The 24849-nt window shown below is 42.4% G+C and overlaps 1 protein-coding gene across 1 annotated transcript in view; it reads left to right on the top strand.

The window, feature by feature from the left end:
* The window catches only part of PRKD1 (protein kinase D1), a 266882-nt gene that overhangs the window by 185389 nt on the left and 56644 nt on the right, over positions 1–24849 (top strand). Inside the window, exon 5 of the mRNA XM_077464790.1 lies at positions 21804–22089. Within this exon, the coding sequence (XP_077320916.1) occupies positions 21804–22089 (286 nt within the window). The remainder of the gene's footprint in view (positions 1–21803; positions 22090–24849) is intronic.

Genomic DNA, 24849 nt, shown 5'->3' with positions numbered 1-24849 from the left:
TCCTTTGACAATTCTTTAGCTTTCCCCTTGACTTAGAATCCAGAAACGTCAGTGCAGCATTGGATGAAAGATGCAAGGGTCTCGTTGACCTTCTAGGCTGGGTTCTCACTGGTATGACACAACAGTTGTACCACTTTGGATCTGACATTTCCCTTTGACTTGAAGTCCAACTTCAATGAGCAGGGATCCAAGTTTAATCCCCGACAATACCAGGCACCGTCTGGTATGAATCTTTAGGGGGCACTCTATGTACAATGTAAAAAAACAAAAAAAAATAGCATGGGTTCCCCCTCCAAGAGCATACCAGGCCCTTAGGTCTGGTATGGATTTTAAGGGGAACCCCCCCCCCGCCAAAAAAACATTGTAGAAGCCCCCCCCCCCCCCCCAAAAAAATCCATACCAGACCCTTATCCGAGCACACAACCTTGCAGGTCAGGAATGGGGCTGGGGATGAGCGAGCGGCATCCCCCTCCTGAACTGCACCAGGCCGCCTGCCCTCACCATAGGGGGTGGATGCTTTGGGACCACCCCAAAGCACCTTGTCCCAATGTTGATGAGGACAAGGGCCTCTTCCTGACAACAATGGCCGTTGGTTGTCAGGGTGTGCGGGCGAGGGGCCTATCCATAATCTGGAAGCCCTCTTTAGCAAGGAGGCCTCCAGTTCCTGGCCCACCACCCATATGTGAATGAGTAGGGGTACATTCTACCCCTACTCATTCACTTGAAAAGCGTCAAAAATTTTTTTTTGAATCTTTACTTTTGCTTAATCGCTGATACACTTTGGAAGTTAATGCACACCACCTTACAAAGCAACATTCCATTAGCTTATCAAAAACATTGTGCTAAAAGCAGGGAAGATATGCAATGGTTTTGCAAAGAGCTGCCCCAAGCCTTTTCTGTGTTTCCCTGCCGATGCTCCGTAGCAAGCCGCTTGCTATAGATTCCCCTTTGTGGGCATGCTTCCGTGCCACGCTGTGTGTGTGTGTGTCTGTCTATGGCCCGGCCCCACGCCACCCCCTGCTCTCCCTCCTTACAGAATTTGAGTGATATCAGCAGGAATCAATGGCTCCACACTGCTGTGTCTGAGAACGTGAGGAGAGAGAGAACACACAATGCTGGATCAAGATGGGACTTGGGTAAGTATTTTGAAGGGTAGGGGGGCAGAACATGAAAAGTTTTTTACCGTAATGCACAGAAAGCATTAAGGTAAAAATAGTTAACCTTTACAACCACTTTAAAGCTGAAGTACTTTGGGTTACTACAAATTGCAATTTGGCTTATTGACTGAACTCTGTGAACGTTAGAGCATTGTGATTTCATGTGTACATATTGTACATATGTTGTGCAGGTGTATTATCAATAGTCTTAATTTTTGATGGATTGGCTAGGTTTTGAAAATCTTCTTTAGACATATTGCTTATTTTTTTTTATTTTTTTTTTATTTATTTTTTTAAAAACATCTGGGCTTTTTTCCCCAAGTGTATGCGGGAAATATTTAGGTGAATAAAGTTATTGTATTTATTTTGTTTATATAGCACTGGCCTATTTTCTATTGAAGATAACATTCACGTTGTAATATCCACAAGTGTCACTGCACTCAGTCTAAGGTGGAGAACAGTGAACATGAGCTGTACAGTGCCTTGAAAAAGTAGTTGTACCCCTTGACATTTTTCACATTTTGTCATGTTACAACCAAACACATCAATGTATTTTATTGGGATTTTATGTGATAGACCAACACAGTGGCACATAATTGTGAAGTGGAAGGAAAATAAATGGTTTTCAAAACTCTTTACAGATCCTTTAAAGATGTGAAAAGTGTAGCATGCATTTGTATTCTGCCCCCGAGTCAATACTTTGTAGAACCACCTTTCGCTGCAATTTCAGCAGCAAGTCTTTTTGGATATGTCTCTAACAGCTTTGCACATCTAGAGAGTGACATTTTTGCCCAGTTGCAAAATAGCTCAAGCTCTGTCAGATTGGATGAAGAGCTTCTGTTAACAGCAATTTTCAAGTCTTTAAAACAATATGTGAAAAGGACTTCTGCGCTAGTATAATAACTAAATAATTAAAAAATATGGTAATGCTGCCAAATCAAAAAGTGATCACAAATCACATAAAAACATGAAAAATATTATACATAAATGTACGTGACTCAGCGCATAACCTCCGTGATCAGTCTGCTTCACAAAATATAAAGATAATAAAATAAACAAATATTACTATAACCATAAGTGACTCAACGTCACTTCAAATGTGTCCAGTAAATAAAGTGCATCTAGTAGTCCAGTATATAAAGTGCACTCCTGCTATTAGTAATACTAAAGTGCATCCAATAAAGTCCAGTGATGAAGTGAATTCATATAGTGCACTCCACTAATAGCAGCACTAAAGGGCTAATCAAACAGTTATGTGCAAAATATAAAACTAATTAAAGTGCAAAGAAGTTCAGTGCCAACTGGAAAATCCAAGATTTGTATCCTTTCACACCCAATTTCAGTAGTGAGGGGTGCACTGTGAATCCAATGAAGTGCTCTGTGCCCTTACCTCATAGGTGTGGGAAAAGCGCTCTAATCAATATCACCGATCTTGTCCCCACTTCCATATAAATAGGTCAATCAGTTCAACAATAACACTTAGGTATGGGAGATGAATATCAGCTTGCACTCCATTTGATCCGCATGTAAAAATAAATGGGTCTCCAATAGTGCATTACCCAAATAGCATAAATTTTAATAATAAAAATGGCTGCTTACATGTAAGTAGCTGAAAGCTGGCCAGGCTCTTTTTCCGATTCGTTGTAAGGAATTTCGGCTTGTGGTCTTCTGGTTTTGCGTCTTACGCGTTACTTCACGCTGTGTACCTTGTGACTTCATCAGGGAATTTTCCCGTCTTGCTACAGATTCTCAATTGGATTTAGGTCTAGACTTTGACTGGGCCATTCTAACACATGAATATGCTTTGATCTAAACCATTCCGTTGTAGCTCTGACTGTATGTTTAGGGTCGTTGTCCTGCTGGAAGGTGAACCTCCGCCCCAGTCTCAAGTCTTTTGCACACTAACAGGTTTGGCAGAAAAGATGAGACGGAATCATTCCATCGGATATTCCGATCGTGTGTGTGGGCTTCCCCTGACTTTTTCTTTCAAAAATTCTGATGGACCTAGAAATATTACATATTTTAAATCTTTCCGATGGAATCCATTCCTATGGGGAAAACATTTGTCTGTGTGCTATTCTGACAGACCAAAAACGAAGCAAGGGCAGCTACTGGCTATTGAACTTCCTTTTTCTAGTCCCGTCATGCGTGTTGTATGTCATCGCGTTCTAAACGATTGGCCTTTGGTGTAGGCAAGCCCCTTTCAGCAGAACTCTGTCGGAAAGACCAGCAAAGTTTATTCTGATGGAAGAAACGGTCGTGTGTACGCGGCATAAGATTGCCCTGTGTTTGGCTCCATCCATCTTCCCATCAACTCTGACCAGCTTCCCTGTCCCTGCTGAAGAAAAGAATCCCCACAACATGATGCTGCCACCATGTTTTACAGTGGGGCTGGTGTGTTCAGGGTGATGTGCAGTGTTTTCCACCACACAGAGTTTTGCTTTTAGGCCACAAAGTTACATTTTGGTCTCATCTGACCAGAGCACCTTCTTCCACATGTTTGTTGTGTCCCCCACATGGCTTCTCACAAACTGCAAACGAGACTTCTTATGGCTTTCTTTCAACAATGGCTTTCTTCTTGCCAAGCTTCCAAAAAGGCCAGTTTTGTGAAGTGCACGACTAATAGTTGCCTTGTGGACAGGTTCTCCCACCTGAGGCGTGGATCTCTTCAGCTCCTTCAGAGTTACCTTGGGCTTCTTGGCTGCTTCTGACTAATGCTCTCCTAGGCCAGCCTGTCAGTTTAGGTCATTTTCGGATGATGGATTGAACAGTGCTCCATGTGATGTTCAAAGCTTGGATTTTTTTTTATATATAACCTAACCCTGCTTTAAACTTCTCCACACGTCTGGTGTGGTCCTTGGCATTCATGATGCTGTTTGTTCACTAAGGTTCTCTAACAAACCTCTGAGGGCTTCACATAACAGCTGTATTTGTACTGAGATTAAATTACACACAGGTGGACTCCATTTACTAATTAGGGCACTTTTGAAGGCAATTGGTTCCACTAGATTTTAGTTGGGAGTATCAGATTAAACAGGGCTGAATACAAATGCTTTTCACATAATTTGTAAAAAATGTGGAAAACCATTTATCATTTCCTTCCACTTAACAATTATGTGCCACTTTCTGTCGGTCTATTACATAAAATCCCAATAAAATACATTAACATTTTTGGTTGTTGCATGACAAAATGTTTTAAGGGGTATGAATACTTTTTCAAGGCACTGTACATTTTTAGGAGACCTGAAACTACAGCAATGCAAATTTGGGTAAAAAGTAGAAATGAAACATGGACTCCAGCACAGCAAGCTTGATGTGCTAACTATTTTGCAACCAGGTTTGGTGGGAAACCCAAACCCAGAATACAGTACATCTGGAAAGTAATCACATCGCTTCACTTTTTCTGCATTTTGTTATGTTATAGCCTTATTCCACAAGAGATTAAATTCATTATTTTCCCTAAAATATCCAATAAGGACAACGTGAATGAAGTTTGTTTGAAATGTTTGAAAATGTATTAAAAATGATACACACATGTACGTAAGTATTTGCAACCTTTGCTCAGCACTTTGTTAAAGCACCTTTTGGCACCATTTACAGCCTCAAGTCTTTTTGAGTATGATGCTACAAGCTTGGCACACCTGTTTTTTGGGCAGTTACCCCTGTTCTTCTTTGCAGGGCTTCTCAAGCTCCATCAGGTTGGATGGGGCACGTTGGTGCACAGCCATTTTTAGATCTCTCCAAAGATGTTCAGACGGGTTAGTCTGGGCTCTGGCTGGGCCACTCTAGGACATTCACAGAGTTGTCCCGTAGCCACTCCTTTGTTGGCTTTGTGCTTGGGGTCATTGTCCTGTTGGAAGATGAACCTTTGTCCCAATCTGAGGTCCAGAGCAGGTTTTCATCAAGGATGTCTCTGTACATTGCTGCATTGCTCTTTCCCTCGATCCTGAATAGTCTCCCAGTTTCTGCTGCTAAAAAACATCCACCACCATGCTTCACTGCAAGGATGGTTATTTGCCAGATTAGCAGTGCCTCGTTTCCTCCAGACATAATGCTTTCAGGCCAAAGAGTTTAATCTTTGTTTCATCAGACCAGAGAATTTTGGTTCTCATGATCTGAGAGTCCTTCAGGTGCCTTTAGGCAAACTCCAGGCAGGCTGACATGTGCCTTTTTACTGATGTGTGGCTTCCATCTGGTCACTCTACCATACAGACCCGATTGGTGGAGTGCTGCAGAGATGATTATTGTTCTGGAAGGCTCTCCTCTCACCACGGGGAAACACTGAAGCTCTGCCGGAGTGATCATTGGATTCTTGGTCACCTCCCTGACTAAAACCCTTTCCCCTGATTGCTCAGTTTGGCCAGGCAGCCCGCTCTAAGAATAGTCCGGTTTCAAACTTCTTCCATTTATGGATGATGGAGGCCACTGTTCTCATTGGGATCTTTAATGCTGCAGACATTTTTCTTTACCCTTGCCCCAGATCTGTGCCTTGATACGATCTTGTTTCGGAGGTCTATAGACAATTCCTTGTACTTAATGACTTGGTTTGTCCTCTGACATGTACTAACTGTGGGACCTTATATAGACAAATCACGTCCAGTCAACTGAATTTACCACAGGTGGACTCCAATCAAGTTGTAGAAACATCTTAAGGGATTATTAGTGGAATCAGGATGTACCTGAGCTCAATTTTGATTGTCATGGCAAAGACTGTGAATACTTATGTACATCTGATTTTGTTTTATTTTTTTATAAATTTGAAAAGATTTCAAACAAGCTTCTTTCACATTGTCATGGGATATTGTTAGTAGAATTTTAACCAGTTCGTGCCCAGGCCAATTCTGACATTTCTCTCCTACATGTAAAATGATAAATTTTTTTGCTAGAAAATTACATAGAACCCCCAAACATGTTTTTTTTTTTTAGCAAAGACCCTAGAGAATACAATGGCGTTTTTTGCAACTTTTGATCTCGCACGGTATTTGCGCAGCAATTTTTCAAACATGTTTTTTTCAGAAAATTTCATGCTTTAAAAAAAAATAACAATTAAGTTAGCCCATTTTTTGCATAATGTGAAAGATGAAGATACCACGAGTAAATAGATACCCAACATGTCACGCTTCAAAATTGCACGCGCTCGTGGAATGGCGCCAAACTTTGGTATTTAAAAATCGCCATAGGCGACGTTTTTTTTTTTACTGGTTACGTTTTGTGTTACAGAGGAGGTCTAGGGCTAGAATTATTGCTCTTGCTCTAACGTTAGCGGCAATACCTCACATGTGTGGTTTGCACACAGTTTTCAAATGTGGGCAGGACTTACGTATGCGTTCGCTTCTGCGTATGAGCTCACAGGGACGGGGGCGCTTTAAATTGTTTTTTTACTATTGTTAATTTTACTTTTATTTTTTTAGTTTGACACTTTAAAAAAAAAAATTGATTACTTTTATTCCTATTACAAGGAATGTAAACATCCTTTGTAATAGGAATATGGCACGATCGGACCTATGTACAGTGAGATATGGGACCCCACATCTCACCTCTAGGCTGGGAAGCCTAAAATAAAAATAAAAAAACGATCACGGCTTCCCAGCCAAGGCGGCGCCATTATTTGATTGCAGAGGCCAGGTGTGACGTCGCGCCCAGCCTCCAAACGATCATAGAGACTCCGGCGACCATCTGGTCTGCCGGAAATCTCTATGATCATTATCTGGGGGGCCAGCGGATCCTGTGTCCGACTCACCGATGGAAGCGATGAGTCTGTAGAAGCACCAGGGGCGGCGGGGGGGGAACGTCCCCTCACGCCCCCCGTAAGAACAATCAAGTGGCAGAACAGCCGCTATGATCATTCTTATGATGCAGGGAATCGCCGGCTGAAAGTGGAGGCCATCCCAGGACGTCCACCCGGCACGAAGTGGTTAACCATATGCCAACCGGCTCCTGTAGATATGCGTTGGCAGAATGGCACGGCTGGGCAAATTGCTGGGATTCCCGTGATCGTGTCACGGAGCTGAAGAATGGGGAGATGCCGATGTAAACACAGCATCTCCCCCCGTTCTGCCTAGTGACAGGACACCGATCGTCTGCTCCCTGTCATCGACAGCAGCAATCAGTGTCGTGTCACTGCTAGCCCATTCTCCAGACAGTTAGAAACACACCCCAGGACACGTTTAAACCCTTCCCGCCCCCTAGTTAACCCCTTCACTGCCAGTGACATTTTTACGGTAATCAATTACATTTTATAGCAATGAACACTGTGTTAATGCCAATGGTCCCAAAAATGTGTCAAAATTGTCTGCTGTGTCCGCCATGTCGCAGTCCCAATAAAAATTGCTGATCGCCGCTATTGCTAGTTAAAAAAAATTTTTTTTTATAAAAATGCCATAAATCTATCCCCTATTTTGTAGACACTATAACTTTTGCGCAAACCAATCAAATGCTTATTGCAATTATTTTTTACCAAAAATATGTCAAAGAATATGCATCGGCCTAAACCTGAGGAAAAAAAATGTATTTATACATTTTTTGGGGTATATTATAGCAAACAGTAAAAAATGCATTTTTTTCAAAATTGTCACTTTTTTTGTTTATGGCACAAAAAATAAAAACCGCAGAGGTGATCAAATGCCACCAAAAGAATACTCTATTTGTGCGAAAATAAGGACATCGATTTTGTTTGGGTGCAACGTCGCACGACTGCGTAATTGTCAGTTAAAACTACATTGCCGAATCTCAAAAAGTGCTCTGGTCAGGAAGGGAGTAAATCCTTCCGGGGCTGACGTGGTTAAAGAAAATAATGAACTTAATCTATTTTGAAATAAGGCTGTAACATAACAAAATGTGGAAAAATGTAAGTGCTGTGAGTACTTTCCGGGTTCACTGTATCTGTTGTATAATTGGGTTAAACGCTGTAACAGAATGTCCCTGGCAGTTGTTGAATTCATTGACTTTCAGTTTAATGAATTTGTATGTTTGCAGACATATGTGGTGATTATGTTATGCATGTGCAGAGCCAGAGTTACCTCCAGCTTTATGCATTACCAGAGTCTGAGATTATTACAGGAGGCTTTCTGTGTATAGAAGGGGAGGTTAAGCTTGTTCCAGCATACATTGCTGTTTAGTTTGGCTCAGGTCTAGTTCCTGCTGCTGGCCGAGCTCCACACTTAACGATCGCACCTCACGCATCTCCACACCGCATCCTCTTTTTGTTTCCTGGCTGCACAAATGTCTCTTAATCCTGAGCTGTCATTGCTATATGCAGGCTGATGAACCAGAAACCTTGCTGGACTGCTAAGCTACATTTCTCTTAACCCTTTGAACTTCATTCGTTAGCGTTCATTTAGAGGCAGTTAACAGGTGATGGAAAGCACATCTCCAGATGTGACATTCAGCAGCTGAGAAATGGGCTGTTAGGAACTTCACTTGGAATGGTTTACACTTTAACTCTACTTTGCCGCTTTCTTGTTGTTGATTAATAAAAGCTTTATCATTTCTCTCTGGAAGTGAATGGGTTATGGCCCCTCTCACTGAGCTCCCCATCAGCTACAGTTTCCATCATGTAATCTGGTTTTAGCAATCATTTCCTGGAGCAATTCCAGCCAAAGCTCAGTCTGGAACAAAATCCTTTGGAAGTAGCCCACAGATCAGGCTTACGAGGCCGAAAGGCTGCAGGATCCTTTCCTTCACCCTGCAGAACCACCCAGAAAGTACCAACTTATATTTTCCCATTGCTTTTATGGAGCAAGACTGAAATGAATATAACATGGTTTTAAAGGTGTTTTTATGGGGCTCCTTCCATCAGATGTCTTGTCATTATTCTGCATTTTCCAGTGCAAACATGCACAAACATTAGAAAATCCATTGTGTTCAGTAGGTTGATTTTACACCAATGCCTAGATTCTCAGCAGTGTTTCCTTTAACATGAACATTTAGCTAATTTGTAGTAACGCTGCAAATTACATTTTGAAAAAAAATCTACTTTCTTACTAAGAGAAAAAAAAACGTGAATGTTTGGTGCTTTAATGCATGCATAAGAACAGACTATAACTTGGTGCTCAAGGACCACTTTTACAGGACGTTGTGTACTTTACCTACATGCCACCTCTTTGTCTTGTTTCCAAAGTAAGATCCCTCATGCAAAAGCTCCTAAGATTTCAGAGCCATTTAGATGTTTTATCCTGCATTTGCCATCCCACATGTTTGAATTCCACATGAAAATTTGTACCAAGGTTTTTTTTGTGGTAAGATTTAGTGATCACATAGGATCTGGTAGCGCAGTTCTTGAAAACTTGGTGGAGAGCACAAAAAGGGTGTCTGACAACCAAAGTTTGTGTCGCTAGGCCTAAGTATGTTGTGTGCGGGAGTAGTCCTTCTGTTTCATAGTTGATCTAAATACCGCCATTCCTTTTTTCATAAAAGACCTAGCTGCACAATATGGTGCACATATAGAGCAGCCCAAGAGCGAGCACATGTAGTAAATTTACTTTTTTTTAATCAAATTCCATAATGATTTTGTGTCCCCTGTGAAAAGGCACTAGTAACTGAGTGGTTGTTGTACTGTACAAGACACAGGATGGATCTAGTCCATGGGGTATATGCAGCTACCTTCAAATGATTGAACACTGGGAAAAATTAAGTTGCAAGGACATCTATATAACTCTTCCCACTCAGCCTCAGATTCTTGCTAGTGTTCTTAGGTGATGCGTGTCTCTACTGGGAGAAGCTTTATTCCTTTTATGTTAATTTTTTCTCTTAAAGTGCTTGTAAACCCCATTCATGAGATCTGACCTAGGCCCATATATCTGTAATGTTTATCTCCAAAGCTGTTTGCCCCTGGTGCTCTGTTCCTCTGTTATCAGCAGAGTCACTTCTGACAAGATCTCCTACACACGTGATAAAAGCTGCTGAAAATTTGTATCGGGAGGGATCTTGGAGGTAGACTAGCAGAGAGATAGTCTATTCAGACTGCAGCTCTGCATCTTCCTTTGTTCCTCTACTTATGTGGGGGGGGGGGGGGGGTGGTGGATGGTTAGTGTGTCCCTTTCCTCCAATCAGCTCTCCCACAGTGAAAGCCCAAACTCCCCTACCACTGCTGAATGAGGAAGAAAAATATCTAACACAATCTGCACATTTAAAAGCGTGTAGAAAAGGCAAGACTGCAGATATACAAGTAAAACTTATGTAAGGAGATTTGTTTCATCTCTGTGTATCATCTGAGGCTATTTACCTCATTGGGTATATGTGAGGGTTTACATCCGCTTTAAAGAGTCTATTATCAATATTCGCTACAGCTTTTTTTTTTTCCTGAATCAGTTGACTCCTAGGCTGAGCCCTGCACCCTACAAGGCCATAATTTAGGGATTAAAAAAAAAAAAAAAAATATATATATATATATATATATATATATATATCTGTCTAATAAGGTGCATTGTATATACATATATATTGGATATTCTTCCCTTTCTCTTTACTGGTCTAATTTCTGATGATGTATAGCTAGTTATAGGCCAACTAAGGTTGATTACTAAGTCGCTATATCAAAGGATAATACCGTATGAGATATAGATCAATGGAAAATACACATATGTACCACTACAGCATTAATATTGTGTATATTGATAGGATAATTATTTTTTACTTGTGAAAATAATATAAAATACATATATAAATTTCTAACATCATTGATTTATGCAAAAATGTGGTACCTAAAAAGTCCCAAGGGTCCTGATTTTTTGGTTATTTTTCTGGTTTATCCTTTTTGTAGGATGTAGATTCTAGGGTATCAATCTCCCCTCCTGAGTCAGTCACTGACTTTGCTGATATGCTGCCTGAGGATGAGCCCAAGATCTTGCTCATCCACTTGCTTTTAAAACCTGAATGTATGATGACTGGCCTGACTCTAAAAAAAAAAAAGCTCATTGCTTCTCCAAAGCATTTTGCTCAGCAGTATTCTATTGAGGAGGGCTTCCTCCCAAAATGATCAGTCCCTTTGATGGAGGCAGCAATTTGTCATCTTAACAAGACCCCAATGGTCCCTGTGGAGGATAATCCCATGTAAGAGGACCCAGTGAAAAGGTTAGATACCCTTTTTAAGGCCATTCTTTCTACGGTCGTCTCTGCCATGCAGCATGCAGTTGCCTCCATGGCTACCTGCCGATCCTTCCTTTCTGGACTAAGGGGATGGCCAAAGACACTAGCTCCATATTTACCAGATCCCTCTGTTCACTGTTTTTCACTTAGAGCTTTTATCGGTGGCCTTTCGCTACTGCATGATCAACTTGGCAAACACCCTTGATGATGGTCAGTGTAACTCTTGTGCAAGAGATGTCACGATGTCACCCACTTGTCCTGGTAAGGGTACACATGTTGGCCCTTTGGACTTCCTGACTTTCAAATCCCTAGCTGGAGTTTAAAACGCTGCCTCCTCCCTTCATCATGGACTCCAGCTTGCCTAATTTCCTGCAAAAACAGATGAATCTTCTTGCTGCTGTTTACCTGCTCCTTTCTCAGAGATGTATTGCCCCAATCTTGAACAAGGAATGCTGTTAGGGTTTTTACTAGGGTTGCACCAATACTAAGCATTTGCACAGGTACTTGTGGAAATGCTCCGATACCTGAAACCAATACTTTTTGCAGTGTGATTTGAGCCCATACAAATTTATGGATTGCATGGGTTGTTTCCGACATGTAGTGAACATATTTAATGTCAAAAACACCTAAGAAATATAATTACCTAGAAAAATGGTGATGTGTTTAATACTTATTTTACCCGCTGTACATCCAGGATGCTTAATTGGCTGTTCCCATTTCTCCACCTCACCAACGCTATATGTGTTTTGTTGTGGGAACCAAGCATTACCAGTTTTACACCCTTTCCTTTGGCCTGTCAGTGCTTTCCTTGGTACTAACTCTGCTCCTCTCTCAGGCGATGCATGTTGTGGGTTACCTGCATGATATCCTAAAGGATCAGTCCTCCAACGGAGATTATAGACTCTATAGAGACCGGTTTGGATCCTCAACCTTAGAATTTGTTACTGGAACCAACTTGCCAATTGGAATATTGAGACCTTACATTGGATATGCCTCTGTACAGGCAGAACCATAAAATCGGATGTTCTGCTGCTTTCCCCCTGCCAATGTACTTATTTTTAGTTTTTTTACTTTTTTAGGGAGTGGGTACCAATTTCTAGGTGGGTAACCAACATTTCGGCCCGTTTCTCCCTCCCCACAACGTCCTTAGACATGTCGCAGGTTCCAGGAGGTTGCGGGATCATTCCGAATGCACATTGTGTCTTGCCCATGCGCAGTGGGGATACAGCTGTGAGCCCCCAGGAAATCGCAGTCTGCTTCCCACACTCAAGATGGCAGACCATGTGAGGACAGCGCTGGTTCCCTGGGCTGATGAGTACTCAATTAAGTCAGCAGCTACTGGATTTGTAGCTGCTGACTTTTGTATTTTTCTACAAATGGCTGGAGTTCCTTTTTAAGTATTACTAAATGGATTTTTATGCCAATTTTGAGCATAAAGTATTAGAAGCTGTTCTCTGGGTTCTGTTGAACCTTCTTATCTAGTTAGTTATGTGGGCGTGTTAGTGTTTGCTGTGTTGTCCACCCCTCAGTTGAACTGCTTTTGGACATCCCATGGCTAAAGTCTAAAGATTCTGTGTCCTGTACGGCTAAGAAAAAAGTTCTTTATCACTGAACTGACCTGAAATTGGAAAAAAAAAAAGTTTTTAATTTAGCAGTAAAATCCATTTCTTGGAGTACAGTACTACTCTGCTCTGTTCTTTATGATCTCCCTATGGTTTGCTAAAAAAACTGAGGCTAGCTGGTAGTAGGAATGGTTATATAGGACATGTCCCTGCAGACTTCTCTTTATTGTACATCAGGGGACACAGAGCCACAGTAATTACTTTATGGGTTATATGGCACCTTCAGTTGATGGACACTGGCACACCCTAGACCAGAAGTTCAATTCCCCATGTAACCCCTCCCCTTACTAGGAGTACTTCCGTTTTTTCACCAGTGTCTTAGGTGTTGGTCACGAATAAAGATTTGCTGTGCTGAGCTCCGCTGGAATATTCCTTGCTGGGGCAAGCAATGCAGCCGGATCCATTCAAAGTGTCTGTGTCTGAAGAAACGACCTTTTACCTGTAACGCTTCCTTTTTAGAGAACTGGACCCCGGGATCCAGTATTTGTTTTTTTTCAGTCATATTCCTGGCGGGGTGCTTTTTTACAGGCCCAGAGCTCTGGCTCCCCCGATAAAAAGAGGGCCCCAGTCCCTGAAGGTTTTTTTTAACAGGGCCCACCCTGAGAGGTGAAGATTGGGTCTGTTGCCACAGAACCCTGCAGCTGGATAAGGTAAGGGAGATTCCTAAGGAATTTTTCTAAATCTTGTGGGTATGTCTCCTTTAAAGTAAATGTTGTCATGTTTATAGTCGCCACCGGGGGCTGTCAAGAGCACAAAACTGATTCCATGTTTGTCAGTCTCGCCTCGGCGTCAGGCAGCATGCTTCCTCCAGCCCAAGCCCCAGGTAAGACGCAGGGAAGGTGTTTTTTTTTTTTTTTTTTTCCTTTTTGGGAATGTTCCCCCACCGGGACAGCTTCTCCCAAGGAGGCATTACGGCAGTCCTCCATCTGGCGGTGCTGCTCCTCTCCTCCACCCCAGTCCTCCTCCATAAAAGACCTGGCGGATCAGAGCCCGCTCCCGCGGGAAAGCTGTACCTTTGAAAAAGATGAGGGAGGGGGTGCGTGGGTGGTTGGCGGAAAGGGGGCGGGGCTTGTCTGTGTGCTTCAGCACCCCACAATGTGGGTCATGTAGCTATAAAATGCACCTTTTTTCAGGTGCCTACAGCTAAAGAAGGGACACAAATCAGACGGGTCGCATGTTGAGTGTTGGTTGACAGACATTGCTAGGACACATTTACTTTGCATCAGGCTGAGCTTGATAGCAGCGGCAGTTGCTGGACTATTGCGCAGCAGTAGGTGTATTTTCTTGGCTGTTTATGCTCTGCACCATAACCAGAGGGAATGGTAAAAATACTGCAAAAGATAAGGCCACAAAAGGGTGACCCTCAGGACCCCCCTCTGCAACACGATCCCCCCCCCCCCGCCCTCCGAAAGATCTAGGGAGGCTGGTCAGAGTCAGCCATCGGGGTCATCAGGAGCTGCAATTGCTTCCAACACTTCAGCCTCATGTAACTGAGGAAGTTTTTTCCTCAATGATCAGTGGATTAGAGGGAAAGTTAGCGACTTACATCAGAGTGGAAGGAAGTGCATTAGGGCCCCTTCTACCCCCCAGGATCCTCATAGGAACAGTGGGAGGGGGAAAATGAATCCCCCTCAGGGGACCATGGAGAGACTGATGCCTCTTCTGAGGGATCAAGTGGGGAAGGACCTTCTTTAGCTTCATGCTGAGAAGTTGCTGGTGGATTTTCTTACTGAAATGGTTCGCTCCACATTTAAGCTATCCTTAACTGAGTCGGTTGAAGAGTCCACTTCTTGTTTGAGTTCACTAAAGCCTCCTCAAGCCTTGCATGCCTTTCCTGTACATTCATTGCTGGAAAAGCTTATATATTCTGAGTGGGATCACCCAGACAAGCATTTTTCCCTCCTAAAAGTTAACACGTTTTATCCTATGGAGGAAAAATTCACTAAGATGTGGAGTATACCAGCAATTGATGCTACTATATCCTCTGTGAATAAAAGTTTGACTTGTCCGTTGACAATGTGCAAATGTTTACGGATCCAACTGATAAGAGATTGTAATTCCTGTTTAAAGATATTTTTTCCTTGGCAGGTTCAGTGGCTCAACCTGCAGTGCCGGAAATTGGGGTATGTCAATCATTGAGAGACCATTTGAAACAGGTGCTCAAGATTTTCCCTGAACGGTAGGCCCAGGAGTTAGCTGAGCTGCCAGCATCTTGTGTTTTGCAATTGACTAGGGCTGAAACAACTAATCGATTAATTGACAACTAATAGATTATGAAATTAATTGATTACTATTTTCATAATCTATTAATCGGCCAGTAACAAAATGGGGTTAAAGTTAATGAGTCTGATGTTTACCAGATTGACCCTTTAAAAGTATATATCTCCTCTAATAGTATATACAGTATATCTCTCCTCTAATATTATATAAAGTATATCTCTTCTAATATATACAGTATATCTCTCCTAATGGTATATACAGTATATCTCTCCTGATGGTATATGCAGTATATCTCTCCTAATGGTATATGCAGTATATCTCTCCTAATGGTATATGCAGTATATCTCTCCTAATGGTATATGCAGTATATCTCTCCTAATGGTATATGCAGTATATCTCTCCTAATGGTATATGCAGTATATCTCTCCTAATGGTATATGCAGTATATAGCATATACCAGTGCTCGACAAAACCCGGTCGCCAGGTCGCATTGGCGACTAGAATCAGCGACCTTGCGCCTGGGGCAGCATAGCTGGGGGTATCCCGTCTCCGTGGACCCCCCCCCGCGCGATCGCGTCGGGCCGTGCCGCAGGCGGCCGGTAATTGAGCCCCTGGCTTTGAGGCCTTCTGTGATCCTATGGTTCCTTCTGGAATCTGGCGCCCTCTTGTGGTGGCCGTTGGAATTACAACCAACAATGCTAATGGGATTGCCTGCCAGTCTTTCTCCATCCCTTTACTTAGAACCCCTAAACAAAACAAAAAAAATATATATATATATATATATTATATTATATATATATATATATATATATATATATATATATATATATATATATATATATATATATATATATATATAAAATAGAATAAATAATAAAAAAAAAAATATATATATATATATATATATATATATAACACCCTAGAGAGTAAAATGGTGGTCGTTGCAATACTGTCTGTCACACCGTATTTGCACAGCGGACTTACAAGCGCACTTTTTTTGGGGAAAAAATTTTTATTTAATAAAAAAAAAGACAACAGTAAAGTTAGCCTAATTTTTTTTTTTATATTGTGAAAGATAATGTTACGCCGAGTAAATCGATACCCAACATGTCACGCTTCAAAATTGCGCCCGCTCATGGAATGGCGACAAACTTTTACCCTTTAAAATCTCCATAGGCGACGTTTAAAAAATTCTATAGGTTGCACGTTTTGAGTTACAGAGGAGGTCTGGGGCTAGAATTATTGCTCTTACCGATCGCAGCGATACCTCACATGTGTGGTTTTAACACCGCTTTCATATATGCGTTCGCTTCTGCACGCAAGCTTGGCGAGACAGGGCGCATTTAAAACATTTTTTTTTCTTATTTTAACTTTTATTTTAATTTTTTTCACTGTTCTTTTAAAAAAAAAAAAAAAATGTGTGTCACTTTTATTCCTATTACAAGGAATGTAAAAATCCCTTGTAATAGAAAAAAGCATGACAGGTCCTCTTTTATATATGAGATCTGGGGTCAGAGAGACCTCACATCTCATATTTACACTAAAATGCAATTTAAAAATGTCCCTCTAAGAGCTATGGGCAATGACTTGGAGACAGGTGGGGGGCTGGGGGCTATCTTCCCCTCACTCGTCTCCATGTCAGGCCAGGGACAGGTCCAGATCGCCGTCACGGACCTGGCTCCTAACTTTTTTAGCTGGCTCCTAGATTCCAAGCAAATTTGTCAACCCCTGGCATATACAGCCTATAATAGTATATACAGTATATATCCCCTCTAATATATACAGTATATCTCTTCTGTCTGTTATTCTCAGTGGATTTGATATTTTGCTCCCTAACCATATAGTTATTTATATTTACCACTGCATATAGAGATATTTAAGAATAAATTGCCTTTTTTTTTTTAAACTTTACATATTAACTAAATTATACACCACACTTTTTTTTTAAGGTTATTAACCAAATTAATCGAAACAATAATCGGTCAACTAATCGATTATGAAAATAATCGTTAGTTGCAGCCCTACAGTTGATGCAATCAGAGATTCTATTCTTCAAACCTCTCTCCTTATGCTTGGGTTGATGCATATGCGTAGAATCCTATGGTTGGAAAGTTGGTCAGCTGAAGCGCCATGCAAAAAGCTCTTGGCTTGTTTTCCTTTCTGTGGTGAAAAGCTGTTTGGGGATCATTTGGACAAATATGTCCAAAAAAATAACAAGTGAGAAAAGTACCAGTGGCAGTTAAAAAAAGGAGTAAACAACCCTCATTAAACGGCTCTTTCTCCAGTGCCAGGGGCATCAGCCTCCAGGCAGTCACGACAGCCTCCACCATCAGGTTCAAGAGGTAATCCTCGGGGTCAACCCCAGGGACAAAAGAAATCCTGGGGGAGGAAACCCACAAGATAAAGTGCTACAGCCTCTTTATGAAGGGGCGCCCCCACTCGTTCGAGTGAGGGGAGGACTTCTGCAGTTCTCAGGGGTCTAGCAGGAAGAATTTCGAGACAGATGAGTGGTGTCCACAATAGCTCTAGGTTTCAAACTAGAGTTTCGAGAATTCCCCTCTCCTTGTTTCCTCAGGTCAAATATCCCCAAAGATCCAGCGAAAGAGAAGTCTCTGGCGTTAGACCGCCTTTTGTCACAAAAAGTGTTCACGAGGGTCCCCATAGAAGTGCAGGGGTTGGGGGTTCCTTTTCATGGTGCCAAAACCAAATGGATATGTCAGGCCCATTCTAAATGTGAAAGATCTAAACTGGTTCCTGAAAATTCACTCTTCGCATGAAATCAATCTGCTCAGTAGTCTCCATCCTACAAGGAGGAGAACTTCTGGTATTAATCAACATCAAGGTTGTATACCTGCATGTACCCATTTCCCTGCTCACCAGAAATATTTGCATTTCGAAGTAGAAAAACTTTATTTTCAGTTTGTAGCTTTGCCTTTCGGTCTAGTTACTGCACCCCGGGTGTTTACAAAACTTCTGGCCCTTCCTCTGGCCAGATTAAGGACTCAAGGTATAACAATAATAGCATACCTAGATGACCTGCTCTTGATAAACCAACCTAGGGAAATCTTCTTTAAAGCAGAGCTCCACCCTAAAGTGGAACTTCCGCTCATTGGAACCCTCTACCCCTTCTGTGCCACATTTGGCACTTTTCAGGGGGGGGAGGGGGATGCAGATACCTGTATAATACAGGTATTTGCACCCACTTCAGAGCATAGATAGCCATAGAATCTATGGGTATTTACGCCACTTCCTGTCCCTTCCCCGCTGTCTGCCGGGAAACGCATGAATCCCAGAGACAACAGGGACCGTCCATATTGCGCAGCGTGACTTGAGCATGAACAGTAGGGAACCGGGAAGTGAACCCGCAAGGCTTAATTCCTGATTCCTGTAGTGAAGATGGCGGCGGCAGCACCCAAGAGCCGAGCGTCAGATCAGCTTTGGGTGCCGACATCATGGGCGCGCTGGACAGGTGAGTATCCATATTTTAAGTCAACAGCTGCAGTATTTGTAGCTGCTGACTTAAAAAAAAAAAAAAAAGAAAAACTGCGGAACTCCAGCTTTAACACTATTAAGAAGATTAGACTACTTGGGTCTGATTATAGATAAAGCCCAGAAGATGTTCTTACCCTAGGCAAAAATCAATGCCATTAAGGATCTGGTTCAGGTGGTCAAGGCAGAGAAGGGTCCTTCTATCCGCCTTTTGGGGTTGTTGGGGAAGATGGGGGCTTCATTCGAAGCAGTTCCCTATGCTCAGTTTCATTCGAGACTGCTGCAAACAGTATCCTGTTGGCTTGAAACAAGAGAATCCAAGCACTAGATTTTCTGATGCGTTTGTCACCAAAAGTGTGTCCGAGCCTCAGTTGGTGGGATACCCAAGAATCTGCAGTAAAGGAAAGCCTTCTTACCAGTTATCTGGAAGGTGGTGACAACAGATGCCAGCCTTTCAGGTTGTGTCCTAGAAAGGACAGGCAGCGTCAAAATACACTATTGCCAAATGGATTCGGCAAGTAATTATTCAAGCTTATGGTTTGAAGAGGAAAGTTCCACCTTTTCAAATCAAAGCGCACTCCACCAGGGCTGTTAGTGCTTCGTGAGATAGTGCATCACCAAGCCTCCATGGCTCAAATCTGCAAGGCCGCAACTTGGTTTTCAGTCCATACATTCACCAGATTCTATCGGGTGGATGTAAGAAGGCATGAGGATATCGCCTTTGGGTGCAGTGTACTGCAGGCAGCAGTATAGGTCCTCAGGTCTGATTGCACCCTACTTTGTTTGCATCTCCTCTTCTCAGGTGGCATTGCTCTGGGACAATCCCATACAGTAATTGCCGTGGCTTTGTGTCTCGCCATGTACGATAAAGAAAATAGTATTTTTATAACTGCTTTACCTGTAAAATCCTTTTCTTGGGAGTACGCCACGGCACACAGAGGTCCCTCCCCTGTTTCTGGTTACACGTGTATTGCTTCGCTACAAAACTGAGGTACTCCCAGTAAGGGAAGGGGTTATATGGGGAATTTAACTTCCTGTCTGGTGTGTGCCAGTGTTCATCACCTGAAGGTGCCATATAACCCATACAAAAATGATTTTACAGGTAAGCTGTTGAAATTTTTTATATTTTTTTTATTTTTTTTTTATTGTATTTTTATTGTATTTTTATATTTCAGTGTCCAGTTATCTGATGGTATAGAACCCATGGTTACACACTAAATATCCTACGCCCTGTACTTTCAGACTGGACCATTTTGCAGGCCAATGACCAGACCACTTTTTGCGATAAGGCACTGCGTTGCTTTAACTGACAATTGGGCGGTCGTGCGACGTGGCTCCCAAACAAAATTGACGTCCTTTTTTCCCCACGAATAGAGCTTTCTTTTGGTGGTATTTGATCACCCCTGCGGTTTTAATTTTTTTTGCGCTATAAACAAAAAAGAGCGACAATTTAGAAAAAAAAACACATTATTTTTTACTTTTTGCTATAATAAATATCCCCCAAAAATATATAAAAAAAAGTTTTTCCTCAGTTTATGTATTCTACATATTTTTGGCTAAAAAAATCTCAATAAGCGATTGATTGGTTTGCGCAAAATTTATAGCGTTTACAAAATAGGGGATAGTTATTATAGCCATTTTTACTAATAATTTTTTTTTTACTAGTAATGGCGGCAATCAGCATTTTTATTTATTTTTTGTGAAAATTACTCTGGCAGTGAATGGGTTAACCAGGGGGTGGCAGTTTAGGGGTTAAGTGTGTCCTAGGGTCATGTTACTAATTGGGTGGGGCTGGGCTGTGTGCTAGTGAACACTGATCTCTGCTCCAATCACGGGGGCCCGACTGGCATACGCCAGGTTGCCTGCCCGTGCCATTCTGCCAGCGTACATCGTCGCACGCTGGTCGGGAACTGGTTAAAGAAACTGATTTTACAATTAAACCAAAAAGTCCTATTTTTTTTTTTTTTAATTTAAGGTGAGTTCAGTAATGGAGAAATATAAACGCCTTCTTGTATAATTAGCTCAAAATTCAAGTTTAGAAGTTCTCTAATAGTTGATCTCTTGATAACCAGTGTTAATTTTGGCAGCAAATTTCGCTTTAGTTTTAGTCTGTCTTAGGGCTAAAATGGCATTTTAGTTTTGGTCCCATTTTAGTGTAATGCAATTGTTTTAGTCATATTTAGATGACTAAATCTCCAGTACATTTTAGTCGACTAAAATCTCCAGCATATTTTAGTCAACTAAAACTAATTTTATTAATCTAAAATCTAATGGGAGTAATTCAATTGTAATGCATTAGTTAACGATTCTCTACAATTTGCAAACTCATATACTGCTGGCGTGAAAAATCGAATGTTTATTATTACATTGAGGTGTGAACATGCACTACAGACCAGTGTTAATTTTGAAGTCAAATTTCAATTTAGATTTGGTCTTTTGACTAAAGTGGCGCTTTAGTCGTATTTTAGTCATTTCAGTTGTTTTAGTTTGTCGTATTTTAGTAGACTAAAATAATAATTTAGTCGACTAAAATGTTTTAGTCGACTAAATTAGCACTGATAACAGGGCTGTAGATCTCTATTAAATAATTGTGAGTTGGCCTGTCATCTTTGAGATCCCCAAGACTGCTGTATTTTATTTTATTTTTTTTAACAGTCCACAGTTCAGGCACACAAACCAATTTTGAATCATTCACTGTGAAAAGTAGGGTTGGTCTTATATAAATATTTTCCAATGTATTCTTGCCTAATTACACAATTTCTTTTGTATTATGTCAAGCAGTGCTCAAACATGTATCACAAAAAGTTAACATTTCTGTTTGGCATGTGCCTGTCTTCTCCTCTTATAGATGTCATAGATGATTTGCACTACTACAACTCTCAATGTTTTCCTATATGCGAGTGCCCACAGCAGATAACTCTACAGTGTAAATTGGTATACTCCTTTTAAGGGTGTCTGATTTTTATTTTTTCGTTATGTACCTGTGGCACACTCTGGTTACTTCTCATAATACCCGTGTCAAAAGTACATAGAGCAAAGGACCTAGCGATTTTATAGATAAGACTACCAGATGGCTTTTGAACCAGGCCTGTGGAGATGGCAAACATGTTGAAAATCTACTTTTACACTGTTGAATATTATGTTTTGTATACTTGATGCATGTTGAACTTGTGTGTATTTTGACCTGTGTGAATGTCAAAATGCATAACCAATCCCATTCTGTGCACAGCAAAAATCGCCATCAGAGCCTTTCATGCGGGAGAAGAGGCCCAGTACCCAGCCCTATGGTGGCCGCCCCATACAGTTGGACAAGATCCTCCTTACCAAGGTCAAAGTGCCTCACACCTTTGTTATCCACTCATACACTCGACCAACAGTATGCCAGTATTGCAAGAAATTGTTAAAGGGTCTTTTCCGGCAAGGACTACAATGCAAAGACTGCAAATTCAACTGCCACAAACGGTGTGCAACTAAAGTGCCTCCCAATTGCCTTGGGGAAGTTGCAATAAATGGAGGTAGGTTTTTCTCAGTTTTTGTGTTATCTTTGCAGCATAGACTTTATAGGGCTAATGTGAGCATTGTAAAAAGTTTGGTCACCATAGCCCAGTTTATGTAATGCATTATATACTATGCTTTCTTTCCATATGTACATCACATGTTAATGTTGGTGCCCAACAGTTTACCCTGTACTCCTTACTAGGCTGTCCATCACAGACAGGAGTTCCAGTGGGATAACTAGATATTAGAGAAGATTCCTGTATATCTTCTCATAATTGCACTGGTACACCTGATATATATAGCACATCTACATCCTCTATGTCCTCCTCTAGTTATTATTGTAGGTGAGAATGTTATCATTAGTTAATTTACACTAGTCAGAATCTGGGCTGTACAATTTTGCTTGGGCCCCTTTCACACTCCCGTGACTTGAAAGTCGCACAGATCTGAATGGTTATCATGGGGTACGACTTGTCATGCAACTTTGTCCAAAGTCGCAGGAAAAGTCGCACAATTGTGAAAGGTGCCTTAGTGGTTTAACCTTTGCATAATTTTTTGCTACAGTTCACCTAAAACTAATGGATTGCTTTGGCCATTTTAGGGCTGTCACATTGTTGAAATGATTTTTCTCATATATTCACTGACTGACACAGCTTCTCTCTTTAGACCATTGGGTTGTAATGCTACCTTCAGGAGAAGACTAGGCATTACAGATTATATTAACATGTGATAAAATGTCGAAACCTCCGCTCCAGAGGTGGTCAGTGAGCTTTTATGCTCTGCACATATGAGCAGGCTACTGATGTCTGCTTGACAGTGTGCCGAGGCCATCAGCCACCCTGTACTGATCAGAATGTGGGTCTGTAATGGAATGTCTCCCAGCTCTTCAGCACTGGTAAGTACAACTCTCCCTGCCTACAGAGACCACAGGCACTACTTGCTGGATAGCATAGAACCCTTCAGGGTGGTGAGTCCTGCGGAAAAGAGCCCCTCAGCCGGCAGCAGTAAGGAGGGTGGGACTGTCACTGTCCTAAGTCCCCTTCGGATGGCAGACAGGGTAGGGTCTGCATGGCTTCAGAAACTGGTGTTTCTTCCCCGAAGTCCAGGCAATTGCAACCTTTTCGCCTGCGGAATGCGCAGTGCCCTTGGACACCTGGTCGGCGTTCCTCAATTCGTTCTTTGCCAAGATGGAGGCGGTGCGTGGGCGCAAGGTGCTAAAAAGTGGCCCCTGGGCCCCCCCCGCTCTGACACAGACTTGGGCCCTGCTGAGGCTGGTGACCCCTGCTCTGTCATTTCAGATGCCGCTGACCAGGACCGTTCGGACAGTGAGGATGAGTGCCCGTCCAGGTCCGTGTGCGACAAAGCGCTTGTTGGAGCACTTATCACAGCTGTGCGTGATACCCTGAAGATTCAGGAGCCAGCAGATCCCTCTGCTGATGTAGCGGTCCCTTTTGGGTCCCATAAGCCAGCCATTCACCTAAGGTGTTCCCGTATCTGACTTATTTTTTAAGTTCATTTGCAAGGAATGGGGTCGACCGCAACGGACCTTTCGGTCCCCAAATACATGGCGGTGCATTGCCCCTTTGAATAGAGCCTTCTCAAAATGTGGTCGGCTCCTCTTGTCGTGGACCCCCCAGTATCCAGGTTAAACAAAGTAATCACGATCCCAGTAGAGGGGACTCCTGCATTTAAGGATTCCACGGACAGGAAGGCCGAGACAGTGGCTCGTTGTTTACGGTTGTGGGGTCAACCATGCGAACAGTACTGGCATCCGCACTTGTGTCGCAGACACTGAGTGGGCAAAACTGTTGCACCGCAAATTGGGAAACAGCAGGCTTCTCCTGTCTGCGTGGAACTAGCAGACCAACTAGTGCATGGTACATTTGTGACGGGGCCCTGGATACCCTCCCCTATTATCCAGGGCTTCAGTGTCAGCAATGGTGCTGAGGCGCCTGATTTGGTTAAAATGCTGGTCTGCTGACCAGGCATCCAAAAAAACCCTGACGGATCTTTCCTTCCTTGGCAACCGGCTCTTTAGAGCCTCTTTGGATGACATTGTTAAGAATGCCACAGGTGGTAAGAGTATTTTACTCTCACAGGCCAAGAAGGCCAAGGAGCCACGCCGTAGGCAAGGGCCCTCTTTTTCCGCTCACAAACGGCTTTTATGTCCGCCTGGAGCTTCAGCTAAACGTTCCCAGCCCGAAGGGATGACCACGGAAGGGCAGAAACGTCCCTGGAACCGCAAGCCTAACAAACCTGCGAACAAAAGTGCTACCACATGAAGGTTTGTCCCCACCCATGAATCGGGTGGGGGGTCGCCTTCGGGAGTTTGTGGTCCTCTCAACTGTCCGACCAATGGGTCTGCGATCTGATTTCTTACGGCTACAAGATAGATTTTCTCTCTTGGCCGCAAAACAGATTCTTCCCCTCCAGCATACCCGGACCCCTCTTGGGGGCAGTAGGGAACCTGCTGAATCGCGGGGTGATTGTACCCCTTCCGGAATTGGAACGTTTCCAGGGGCTCTACTCAAACCTGTTTGGACATACCCCTTCCTTCTTGGGAACTACAATCTTGAATCTAAAAGCCCTCATTCACTTTGTGAAAGTGCAGAGGTTCAGAATGCAATCAGTTCACTCAGTAGTCACTGCACTCCATCAAGGGGACTCCCTGGTGTCCTTAGACATCCAGGATGCATACCTGCACATACCCATATGCCTCCGGCATCAAAAGTTTCTGCGATTGCAGTCAGGGAAGCCCACTACCAGTTTGTGTCTCT

This window comes from Lithobates pipiens, unplaced genomic scaffold (assembly GCF_037356315.1).
Source record: "Lithobates pipiens isolate NorthernLeopardFrog02 unplaced genomic scaffold, aLitPip1_a1.2 Scaffold_30, whole genome shotgun sequence".
Taxonomy (NCBI): Eukaryota; Metazoa; Chordata; class Amphibia; order Anura; family Ranidae; genus Lithobates; species Lithobates pipiens.
Note: the sequence above shows the minus strand (reverse complement) of the source record. Positions and strands in the feature narration are given on the sequence as shown.